This window comes from Microtus oregoni, unplaced genomic scaffold (assembly GCF_018167655.1).
Source record: "Microtus oregoni isolate MIOR12 unplaced genomic scaffold, Mior012 000044F_ref0000062, whole genome shotgun sequence".
NCBI lineage: Eukaryota > Metazoa > Chordata > Mammalia > Rodentia > Cricetidae > Microtus > Microtus oregoni.
In genome coordinates, this window is record NW_024543218.1 from 14,896,456 (window position 1) to 14,909,281 (window position 12,826).

General features: G+C 38.6%; 1 protein-coding gene across 7 annotated transcripts in view; it reads left to right on the forward strand.

Moving 5' to 3' along the window:
- LOC121434621 (voltage-dependent calcium channel subunit alpha-2/delta-1) overlaps positions 1-12,826 on the forward strand; it is a 380,872-nt gene that overhangs the window by 313,016 nt on the left and 55,030 nt on the right. For 4 of the 7 annotated variants that reach the window (XM_041633536.1, XM_041633538.1, XM_041633537.1 and 1 more), the window contains exons 13-18: positions 2,896-2,974; positions 4,149-4,198; positions 5,420-5,509; positions 8,211-8,288; positions 9,755-9,829; positions 10,090-10,164. In XM_041633536.1, coding sequence (XP_041489470.1) covers positions 2,896-2,974; positions 4,149-4,198; positions 5,420-5,509; positions 8,211-8,288; positions 9,755-9,829; positions 10,090-10,164 — 447 coding nt within the window. Of the gene's footprint in view, positions 1-2,895; positions 2,975-4,148; positions 4,199-5,419; positions 5,510-8,210; positions 8,289-9,754; positions 9,830-10,089; positions 10,165-11,799; positions 11,857-12,826 lie in introns of all 7 variants that reach the window. The other 3 variants (XM_041633534.1, XM_041633535.1, XM_041633540.1) reach the window with 1 other exon arrangement.

A 12,826-nucleotide genomic window follows, 5' to 3' on the forward strand; every position in this document is an offset into this window, starting at 1 on the left:
AATCACTCCATTTCTCAAAAATCTTAAATTTAAAGATGTGATGAAACTGAAAACATTCAGACACTATGCTGGTTGAACAGGATACACACACACACACACATATACATATATATGAATATATTATACATATATAAATATATGGTGTAGTAACAGTCAATGAATTGAAGACGTCATGAATTTGAAGGATAGCAGAGGGGGCATGTGAGGTAGTTTGGAAGGATGAAAAGAATGGGCAAAATGTAATTCTTAAAATCACAAAAATATGTGGAGTTTGGCCGGCTCTGCATTTCTGAGTTAGTTCCTAGAAGCTCCACTGGGTGGCAGCAATACAGTATAGAAAGGGAAGCGTGGAGCCAGGAAGTCCAACAGAAGCCAGAGCACAGAGCTCACCCTTGTTACCCTTATGAGCTACAACATGTGGATACTAAGGTTCACAAAATCAGAATTCCCCATACATAGTTAGGTAGGAATATGTTGAAGACAAACAAATACAGCAATGATATTTTATTCGAACAGTCTCTTAGGGAAAATAGTTTTACCTTTTTACAACTTTTATATCCGTTTTTCATCGTAATGTAAGGAATGTGTATGATGCTCAGTTTTGAGGACAAAGTTCTTCTCTAGTATACAGTTTCAAACTTTATAAGATGACTTTTGATATGCAGATATGGAGATAGTGTGCTATCTCCATAAAACTAAGTACAAAATAAGCACCTTGGATATGATAAATTTTATAAATCTGTGATAAGTCAGAATTATATATTCTTCTACATTTTACAAAGTTGGAATTTGTAATTCTCAACATTTTAGTAACTGCTGGAAGGAAATATTCTGGACCAAATAGCGCTGTCATGCATGTCTGCAGCAAGGCAAAAATAGTGCAGAAACTTAACATTTATATAACAGGCAAATGGCCAAACTATTGAAAATAAATCTGCAAGCACCAGGTAAAATGAAGAATGGTGAGGGAAAGAGAAGCATAGACCATTTCAAAATGATCAACTGTCACAGAACGTGCCCCTTTCCTTCATTCTGAGCCGTGGGCGCCACCTGAGCAGCCAGGAAAGTCAGGTGAAGTCACCCCGGCCAAACAAATAAGGCCCTAGTCATTCTGCTGCTTTCCTTCTTCAAAGTGAAATGTTTATTTGCATTGCTTGAAGGATAACATCAGTCGAAATAATCACACAGCGTGGGTCTAAGTGTGGGCCCCGTGTTATTAGAAATATAATTCACTCGGCCTAATTCCTCCACTTCTTCACGCTGAACAGGATCCTGTGGAAAGTATTTTGCCTTAATAGTGTGGTAACAGGAGGAACTGGATATAGCTGTGCATTAATTGAATCTGTGAGGTATGCCCACGTGCAGATTCCTCAGGGCACCCCAGATAAACCGCATTACTACTCGGGGTGGTCAACCTTTGAAAAATATTTCTGTTAGGGTTAGCTCAGCTCTGTGAGTGGTAAAACGTGGAAGTAGACAGACTCCCAACTGACTCAGCTGAAACGAAGCACTGGTTCTTGCGAAGGGAGTGAGAGTAGGCAGGAGCGAGAGGGTACGAGCTTCTCCTAGGTTTCATCTTTGTTCGTATAATTTGTAAGTGACTAAAATTCAAGTGTGAGCCAAGTATCAATAGAAGACTTGTAACCTGAGGCAGGACCAAGGCAAGTATGAGGCCAGATGGAGTTACATAGCATGAGCCTTTCTCCAAATGCACACAGCAAACCGATGTGACCACACATGACCTCATATACTATACTAACTGAGGCAAACCTGGGTGACTTAAAGTGTGGCCTAGATAAAACCTTGCAAGGGAACTAGCACCGTCCTAAGCATGCCTTTGACAGCAGGGATTGTCATAGTATTTGTAGCCCAGACCAACAGAAGAAAGAAATGTGAATTTTATTTATTCATTTATTTATTTATTTGAGATTTGTGCTCAAAATCCAGGTGCCAAACAGAACAAAGAAATTGTCTGTCATAGGAGCTGGGGTTTAGGTTTGAGCTGGGCTTAGGTTTGAGAAGTCTCAAGCTCATATATGGGGGTCTGAATTCAGAACCCTACTACCTACTTAAAAAGCAGGGCACGGCGGAACACGTGTGTAATCCCAGCAATGGGGAGGCCGGAATGAAAGGAGTTCTCGGGGCCTTGATGTACAAGTCAGTCTAGCCAGTGGGCTTCAGGTTCAGGGAGAACCCCGTTCCCTAAACTAAGATAGAGAACTGGAGGAGATGCTTGATGCCAATCTCTGGCTACCACACGCATGCTCACACAGGTGCTTGGGACATCGTGCCCCCAGGCACCCACAATGGCCCCTTCGATTGAATTAATGAAGGAACAAGTGAACAGACAACAACAAAGCAGCTAGCAGCTTAAATATGTAGCAAAGCCAGCCATGTTTTCCAGTGAATGAGTGCTATTAAACCACAATCTTAAATATTGCCACAGTCTGAAAGTAGAAAAGCCAGCGCTAAATGTCCTTTTCCCCAGTCACAACAGAAGCCATGAGCTCCTGTATCTATTTGCATAGCTAATTGCCTATGCGATAGGGAAGAGGCATTGCTGTGGTTGAATAGGTAGGTGCGACCTTTATTCAGGCAGAAAGGGGGAACTGAGTTGCTCCCGCAGGAAGCACTTCTTATAAAGGACACCACAGTCACTGTCCGGGCACTGAGCTTGGAGATTTGGTGCAGGATGCCATAGTGCTGATCCCACTGTGGCATTCAGGGTAGGCTCCATGGTCTCCCTTTAGTGCTTGCTCACCACCTCTACAGGCTTTATGTTAGACTGACTTTATTAACTTCCCTGCCTGAATGTGCTTTTATTAGTTTCTGCTTCAGCAATTTTGTTTTGCTGTTCAGTTGAATTTTACTCCACCGATTTTTCAATTTCCTTAGGTCCGTGTGTTTACGTTTTCTGTCGGGCAACATAACTATGACAGAGGACCTATTCAGTGGATGGCTTGTGAGAATAAAGGTAATAGATCTATTTTTCTTGAGCATGTTTTATTAGAATATAAAATACTTCGATAATTATTGTTAGAACAAAGAAATTGTCTGTCGTAGGAGCTGGGGTTTAGTAAAGTGTAGTCGTCCCAACCACCCCGCTCGGCGAGTTTACACCCAAAATAATCACACGGAAATTGTATTCACTTAAACACTGCCTGGCCTCTTATTTTTAGCCTCTTATTGGCTAACTCTCACATCTTGATTAACCCATCTCCATTAATGTGTATCTCCACTTGATTATGGCCTACCGACATGAGTCTAACCAGCGACTGTCTCCAGCAGGAGAACCATGGCGTCTGCCTGTCTGTCCTCCTTCCCAGCATCCTGTTCGGTCTACTCCACCTATCTAAATTCTGCCCTATCAAAAGGCCAAAGCAGTCTCTTTATTCAACCAATGAAAGCAACACACAAGCAGAAGCACCTCTTACACCATTCAAGTATAACTAAACTGTATGGAATAAGAATTAGATTCTGAACTTGCTTTCTAGAAAAAAAAAATACAACAAACTCTGAGATTAGCACTGCATTAAAACATATTCAAACATCTGATCCTAATATTGTGAATTGATGAAAGCATGCAAGATATTTAAAGATGTATAGCATATTCCTTCTCTAAATGACTGGATTACTGTTTTTGAAAACAATCTCATACTTTTCCTCAATATTCAAATTTCATGCAGTGAACTATTTTTTTTTGTACTCAGAAAAAAAAAAGTCTTTTGAAGAATAAACTGTTATATTAACAGAAAAGAGAACCTGAACACATCCCAAAACTTATGTTAAGGAAAGCATGTGCATATGCTAATTATGTGTCTGTACCTTTAATAGTTTATCTAGTGAAAGGGAGTTTGACAGCTCCTGTTTCCTTACTGGTTTGTAGAAGTTAAAGTTATTTTATACTACCTAAGAAATAAAGTAAAATTAATCATAAATCCCCTAAAGTTGTTGACAGTATTCACTAATCAATATTTTTCAGAATTTAACATTTGTATTTATATTTTAATGTAAATCTTTATATTATTTCATTACGCACATTAGAAGGAAAATAACCTTTTCCTCCTATGAAAAAAACATAAATCTATTTTATTGATATTTATTGTAAGTGTGATATTTACAAATTATAATTTGTATGTGAATTTTAGGTTATTATTATGAAATTCCCTCCATTGGTGCAATAAGAATCAACACTCAGGTATGGTTATCTAAAAATACTTATACTCTTTTTTCAACGTTTAGGATTACTTTCCTGGAAATAAAAAGAGATTGTCCTGGTTTTATTAGTTCAGTCCGATGAGAATAATTGTGGAAAAAAAGATTTACATAATTTATATTTTCACCCAGTACTGGCTAATGTGGTATTTATTGATTTTATATCCTTAAATATCTAAAGCCTAGGCAAACATATAGTATATATATATATACTATATATATATACTATATATATAATTGTAGTTTGTTATTCTTAGGTATTAAAAAGTCATAGAAAATGGATAATATGAAATTTATTAATAATCTCATGTAATTTTTATTCAATTGTAAGTCACATATAACTTTCTCAGCCATATAGAACACTAATAGTAATTATTCTGGGCAAATGATCTAAACCCTGCATAGGACTGAGATTTTTCCCACAATTCCTCCAGGTCTATATACCTATTTATTTACATAAAACTGCAGTAAGATGACTTTATAACACTGTTGATTTGAGAGAAAAAGCATACTGTTTACACAACATTTTGTAGAATTCTGCAATTTTATTTAAATATTTTCATTTTGAAATATTCATAAATTACAATTTAGAGATCATGGCCCAATTTGAAGCACCAGCAATAATGCCCAAAATAGCTGTTAAAACTGAGCATAAATAGCTTGGCCTCCTGGAAGTACGCGCTGACCCCCCGAGGGTTGAGATGAAGCAGCAGGGAATGTAAGCCTGGTGTCTGGATTTGGCACATACCACAGTTATTTTTTTGATATGTTTAAATGCAGTTTTGAATTCCATCCAAACAATCTGTTATGTGAAAGCAAGTATGTGGCTGCTTTATCATTTCAAATTTGTGCCATTTCGCACATAAATCACAGAGCCTTAGATAGTTTAGATCAACATGGAGCGATTCATAATGAATATATTTCACTTATCATTGGCTGTACTTTGAGGAACAATGTTCTGATTGGTACTAGAAAAAACCTGGAGGAGATATATACTATAAATAGGTACTATTGATCCAATGTATACAAACAAACCATTTAAGGATAAACCTAGATGAAAATTATAGAATGCCCCAACTAGGACAGATATACTCTCAATAATTTGGTTCCATATTCATTTTCAATTTTTCTCTTTGAAGGTTACTTTGAAGTAACATTTGTTTGTTCTGTTGATGGTTTACAACCTTTTTTTTTGTATAAATAGGAATATTTGGATGTCCTGGGAAGACCCATGGTTTTAGCAGGAGACAAAGCGAAGCAGGTGCAATGGACCAATGTGTATCTGGACGCGCTGGTAAGAGGCTGGGCTTCTCCGCCGGAAGCTGTCATGGGAAGAGCACATGGCTGACTTTTCCTCTCTCTGGGTGGCGTTTCCCTTTTCCTTTTCCCTGATCCTTTCTTTCTAAAATCTACTCTTTTGCAAGCTTCTCAGCTAGGTTTACATTAGTATGAAATCATACATGTAAAATTGTAGATTATTCTTGTTCTACTGAAAATACTGGTTTTCCAACTTAGAATGCTGACTATATGGGGATTGCAATCACTTGTTGACATTTTAATATAAGAAAATAATGCTGAACATCATGCGAGTAGTAACTAAGAATTCCATATTTTGAACAAACACATTGAAACACCTATTTTTGAAGTGGGTGTCTGAGTAACTATATGTACAACACGGTCCACCATTGCACCTGGACTTGTGCAAACTCTAACGTACATTCAGTTCGATCTACAGACTCTGGCAATGCATTTAAATCAGCATGGGCATAATTGCATCTTCGTATAGACTCTCTGGCTTTAAGTGCAGATTTAGACATTCTTATGGCAATATCACATTGAGGTGACCCAGCCTGCTGAGAGATAATGTATGCATATCAGTTTCTCATAACGCATCTGCCCTATTAACACAAGCATGCTATCACGTTTTAAGGAGTAATTTCCAGCTGGGAGTTATTTCCCTATTTTTGTCACTTGAACTTGTATGAAAACATCTTTTGTCAAGCACACAGTGATGCAGAGCGCTCCCGCTGGCATATAACAACTGGTACCCTGGATTGGTGTTAGGTATCCTAGAATAAACATCAGTCAGCCCCGTTCCCCACAGAGCACAAAATTATCTAGCCCAAATTGTCAATATAAGTTGAGAAATCATGTTTTAATTTATTCTTACTTTATGACACAAGTTCTTAAAACTTGACAATACTTCAGGTTTTTTTTTTTCATATGCCAAATCTGAATTTAAGGACTATTTAGCCATTTACCAAAGTAGTATACTCTACGGAAAGTGAATGCTGAATCGGTGGTGCCCTTTCCCCTACTTGGAGTGCAGTTTAATGCCTTTGCTACTCTCTCAGGGCAGTGATGAACAGGAGGGCAAAATGCAACCCGTTAGAATGACTTATCACTCGGTACTCACAAAATAAACACATACAGGAAGTCAGCGGGAAAGTCGGGACTATGAGCAGCCATCTCGCATGCTAAGAGAGATAAAGGGAAGCTTGCTTACCTCAAGCCACCAAAAATGACTGTCGAGTGTCCCTTCTTGACGTTACTTATTTACTTAAGGTCACATGGTCATCTCCAGCCACGACCAAGATGTTTCGGTTTTTTTCAAACCCATCACCGGATTGCACACGATAGGAGTCGGTAGTTAGGCCTCGCTGCGTTTCCTATGACCAGAAGTTCATTACCCAGAGTGTCTGTCCGCATTGCTGGCAAGGTTCTCGCTGATAACACAAATAACATTTGGCGGAAATGCTGATTGTCAATGTTCCACTTTCCAAGCCGAAACGAGATGTTTAAAAAAACAAACGAAGTGGGAGACGTAAGTTGGTGGCCAGAGGACACAGCATTCTTTGTACTGGTTTAAAAATAGGAGCCCCATTACTTAGAATCACTGCGGGGGCGCGGGGGGGGGGGGGGGGAGGCGGGGCGGGGATCTGAATGTGCGTCAATCAAATCAGCAGTTTATTAGGAAGGGGACATACGGTATTTCAAGAACAAACTTGATAAGGACTGCGACATGGAGAATTCTAAGAGCTGTGGCACTTTAAAAGAAAGATGCTGTCTAATTGGGGCTGGAATGGGGAGTGGTTAAAAAGACATTTCAGCTGAGCATATGTGCGAGTCATGTTTCTGTAATTCATGGGGAGGATGAAACCACATAAAGCTGCACATGGGCCAATTTAGGAGCACTGGGTCCATTCAAGTAATAATACCAACTCGGGATCACCTTTAGAGACCCTGGATATATGAGAGGAATAGGACGTAGTGCAATGTGTCATTTGGAAGATGACGGGACGCTCTCTATGTAAAGGGAAATAGGAAGAGTTGCTATGTTTAAGATAAGTGTCACATTCCAGGAGGCGGGACACTTAGGTTTTCATTGTATTCTGTGGCACAGTGCCTGGGGCAAAGAGCACGCTCTGGAGTCTAGATGTTTAAAGTAATATTCATTAGGGGACTGTTTAAAAGTTATATTTAGACATCACAGTCCTCACCTAGAATATTCTGCAAGTACATTGTCGATATCATCTTTCTTCTGTGTAACACAACATTGAGCTAGACATTTGTCATGTGGCCTGACACCTTTGACTTGGGGCTTAAAAATTGTAATTGAAGCTATAGAGCTAGCTCTCAGCCAATCTAAAGTACTACTCAATGAGAGTCCCCTGTGGAGGCTCCTGGCCGTACAGGAATGGTGAGGGTGGAAGAACAGATGAGGGCAGTCATGGATGTCACAGTTAAAATTGCTTTATTTTATTCCAATACTTCTTTGATGGTGCAAAACTGCTTAATGGGTATTTATTTTATCTAAGAAGTTTTCATTGAGCGTTTTGAAAAATTCTCTTTAAAGATAGTCAAAATTCGTTATTAAATTTTTGTGACTCTTTTCAAGATCTTTTCAAGTGAAGTTTCCAATTTCAAAGGCTGATCCAGTAGTACGAAGTTCAAAATGTTGCTTTCATTGGCCTTTTCTCTCCATCTATTTTTAGGAGCTGGGACTTGTCATTACTGGAACTCTGCCGGTCTTCAATGTCACTGGGCAATCTGAAAATAAGACAAACTTGAAGGTTAAAAGTTAATTGATAAAATTAATAACAATAAGCGATAAACTATGACGTTGAAGCCGCATGTGGATAAGATATTTCTATAAGGAAATATATAAGATGTGATTGTCTTGCGAGGCTGGATCATTGGCAACAGCTGTCTGCGTGATAACCACCTGGGAAAAAGGGAAGTGAAGGTCACCTCCTCGTGGCCCTAGAGTCAGGATTCAGCTTCGCTTGGTCTAACTGTGACCTGACGAGAAACGCAGAAAGTCAGAGCACAAGGAGTGACATGGAAAGTGGACAATAGTATCATAAGCCCACTTTTTTTTTCCTTTTTATGAGACAAGGTTTCTCTGTGTAACAGTTCTAGCTATCCTGGAACTAGCTCTTGCAGACCAGGCTGGCCTCGAACTCACAGACATCTGCCTGCCTCTAATTCCTGCATGCTGGGATTAAAGGCGTGTGCCACCACGACTCACTTTTTAAAATGTGCTTGAGATATTCATGGAATTCAGAGGGGAAACAGAAAAACCAAAACCATGGTTCTCTTTAAATCAGGTTTAGACACATGTTTGTTGAATTCTTACTTAGAATTCCCAAGTAATAGCTTTCTTTTCTAATTGGTCTCTTGTTTCCTACTTTTTAAAATTCAATAAAATAATAGTTTCATAAAAATTTCTTTATCTCTGGTAATATAAGTACAAGAAGGAGCTATCTACTTGGAAGTTGTAACTGATTATTGAATATGGTTTATACTTATTATGTTTATTATCTATTAAATGCTTTGACTTTAAAATAGAATTGCACAGTTAAGAATGAATGTAAGACTATAAAAATTATTTTTAATACTAATGGCTTATAATCCAGGTGATACTGGTAGCTTAAAGGAATGTTAATTTCTGGTTTGTAGCTCAATGAGGTTTATTGCACTAAAGCATTGTTTGCTTAATTTTTTTATAAATTTCAGTGAAGGGCTTCATTTTAGCAATGAGTTCCACAAAGTTTTGATTCTCGCTTTGAGGCCCATTGACATATTGAATGTTTATAAGATTTAAATATTTAAATTCATAATGGTGTAATTTTCTATGTTCTTCCTTGTCATGTTTTAAAGTTCTTAACATTGCCTATCCATCAGATTGTTTTTTATTTACCGGCTTTATTCAGTCTAGGAAAGGTTCATAGAAACAGACCATAACTATTGACCCAACTATTTCCTCTAGTAAAATATTCATGCCTTTTATGATTTAGGTTTAGTCATTAATATTTCATCTAAGTTAAATAATTTGGGGTGATGATGTTGTGGAAAACAGCCAAAACTGAGAGTCTTTGTAAATTGACACCAAATGTACCCCGTGTGTTTGTTTGTGTGTGTGTGTGTGTTTGCATCAATGTGGAAATCATTCCATACCATAATAAAAGGATGAATATATAATTGTGTAGAAAGCTTTTCTGGTATAAAATGCACTACCTTCACCGTCTTCTTTTAGAACCAGTTGATTCTTGGTGTGATGGGCGTTGACGTGTCTCTGGAAGATATAAAGAGATTGACACCACGTTTTACAGTAAGATGTAATTTATTCTTTGACTACACGTCCTATTTCCAAACTATGTACCAATATATTTTTTCCACAATAGCACTGGAGAGTGAGATACACGTGGCTAGTCTAGCAAAAGAGTTTAATGTTAAGGCATTTTTAAAATATGAAGACACTGTTTTGTTTCTTCTGTGTTACAAAACTTGTACTGAATAACTTTTTAAAATGATGAATGTGGATTTCTAATCATGACTTAGGAATCTCTGAGCTCTTTTACTGTTTTCCAGCTGTGTCCCAATGGCTACTATTTTGCAATCGATCCTAATGGTTATGTCTTATTGCATCCAAATCTTCAGCCAAAGGTATGTATATAATTTGTTTATTATAGTTACTAGGGTTTGGTACAATTACTGACTAACTCTAATGGGATTGTGACTTGCAATTCTCTTGGTAACATTCCAGACCCTGTGCCCCCCTTAAGAGAGGGCAAGGCCACTGGTGACAACACATGAAAATCTGAAAGCATCCCTCATTTTCTTTTACCGAGTTTGTCTGACTGCTGTCCTTCTCTCGGACAGCCATTGTCCCCTTTGGAATCCCACTGTCATGCATCTTACAGGCTCTAGGAGGGCCTTGCTGCAGAGAAGATAGGGCAAGTCTAGAGGACCAGTGTAGGGACGGAGGTCTGGAACTGTCCAAGTTCACCTTCACTTTCCTCAACAGCCCGTCAGTGGATCTGAAAGAAAGGAGGTGCTGTCGCCAGGCCCATCATTATTGAAGAATGTGAAATGATGATACAAGCAGGTGTTACTAGGTCAGGGTCACGTGATCTCTTCCTGGCACTGTAGTTTATTACAACATACTTCAGTATCATTTTGTAATTTATAGACAGCTCCACAGTATCAGTAAACCAGTCGCAAATATTTTGTGCATTTTTTTGCTATGGAATTGTCACGTTTGTCCAAAATATGTCACTCTGTGACCACACTTTAACAAATAGTGAAGTGACTGTCCTGAGTTTTCTACTATAGACTTTTATTTCTCACATTAAAAGAACCAGATTAAGTTTTTAGATTTGCTATTTTGATAAATTCTGAAAAAGGCTAATTATATAGAAAATTGTATATAATTGATGACATAGAGATCAATATTCCAGATGAATCTAGTGCTGTGGTTGAGTTCTCCTTTAGCTTATTAATAAACGCCACTGCCCTCATTCTTTCAGATAACAAAGGATCAAATTCACGATTCCATAATATCCAATCATATTTATTCCAGTCTGTTCAGAATGCTATGGCATTTTTTTTTTAAGAGCAAAGCCTGATATGTTTGTAAACAATGAAGCTGACTTCACACAGTTTTTACTGTGGTCAGGAGTGAGGACGCAGGCGTGAGTGACCAGTGTATGTTCCTCCTTGGCAGCCAGCTTCACCCTCGAACTGCGCGAGAGGGGCCAAGCAGGCAAAGGGCTTACGTGAGTCCTAATCCCATTGTAAGCTACTGCCTTCCAGCCTAGTAACCTCTAAAAGACCCAACCTTCTTTTACAACCCTATAACCAAGGCAGGACTGCCGTGGAAGAATCTGCGGGGCCATTTCCAGTGTTTATTCTATGTAGTTAAGTCATGTCCATTCCAACAGTTTTTATTTTCTAATCTTTGTTTTGTTTCAGCCAAGGAAATTCATCTAGGACAAATTCTTTCTTTCCACTCTCCAATTTTTATATTCTTAAGGAAAATCCAGGACAAAGATAAACAGTTTCTTTAAAAAAAAAAATGAAAGAAAAAATGATTCTTACTACCATTACCAGTTTGGGGTTTTGTTGGTGTCTTGTTTTGTTTTGTTGTCATGGACTCAACGATACAAGTATTCTGAGTTGGGACTACATCATTTGTTCTGCTTCTTGTCAAGGAAATGGCTGACTAACACTGACTACAGGGTAGAATTCTTACTGTGATGATCTGTAGGATAATGGGCTATCGTTTCTCTGTTGCTCCAGCCTATTGGTGTAGGCATACCGACCATTAATTTAAGAAAAAGGCGACCCAACGTTCAGGTAACTGTAAATGAGGTAGACAGCCGTGCTTCTGAATTTGCTAAATCAGGTTGAGATCAAGCTTCTGTTCTCAAGGCTTGTCAGCCCAGCCTTTCCTGACGCCAGGCTTACAGAGCATGCGCTTCCCTTCTCAGTGAGCTGGAGCAGCGTGCTAACAAAGGTAGAGGGTGCGCCCTGGCTGGAAGGTGGCTAAGGAAACTGATCTAATAATAACATTAATCAGAATAATCAGAATGAAATGGCTCCTATAAAATTGTTGTTAAGTTTGGTGAAATTAATGTCATATCCATGTTTTCCTAACAGTTCGCTTGTGAATTTGATTTCTAAGTGCAAATAAAGTCATGATTCTAATGTTGTGATTTTTTTTTTAAATTAGAATTTTTAGCCAGGTGTTTGGTTTTGTTTTTTACTTTCTAAAAATGGAACTTGGGGTGCTGGAGAGATGGCACGGTGGTGGAGAGCACTGGCTGCTCTTCCTGAGGACGGGGCTGTGATTCTCAGCACCACATGGTGGCTCGCATCCATCAGTAACTCAAGTACACTGGACCCAAAGACCCCTTCTGGTTTCTGTGGGCAGTGTCCTCACACACACACATTGGTTACAGATATGTGTAGACTGAAGACATTCGTCTTAAGAGGATATTTCTTTAAACTATTCAGAGAGATCCAAAATGGTAGAGAAAATTTAACATCATTGTAAATGTCAGTGTAAGCCTATTATTTCCTTTAAAAGACATGGTAGTGTTTTACTGGAGAGGCAGCGTGGTGTTAGTGGTCCCTAAGTACGGACTAAGTGGGACTGAGTTATAATCTGGTCCTGTTGGTGGCCAGCACTTGACCTTGGAGCAATGAGCCACTGTTTTCATCTGTCCAGCAGGGAGTTATACCAATTCCACCTGCACTCCACGTGGGAAATTAATCATACGTGTTGATACCCTGTCCCACCCTTGAACGTTCTCATTGAATTCCA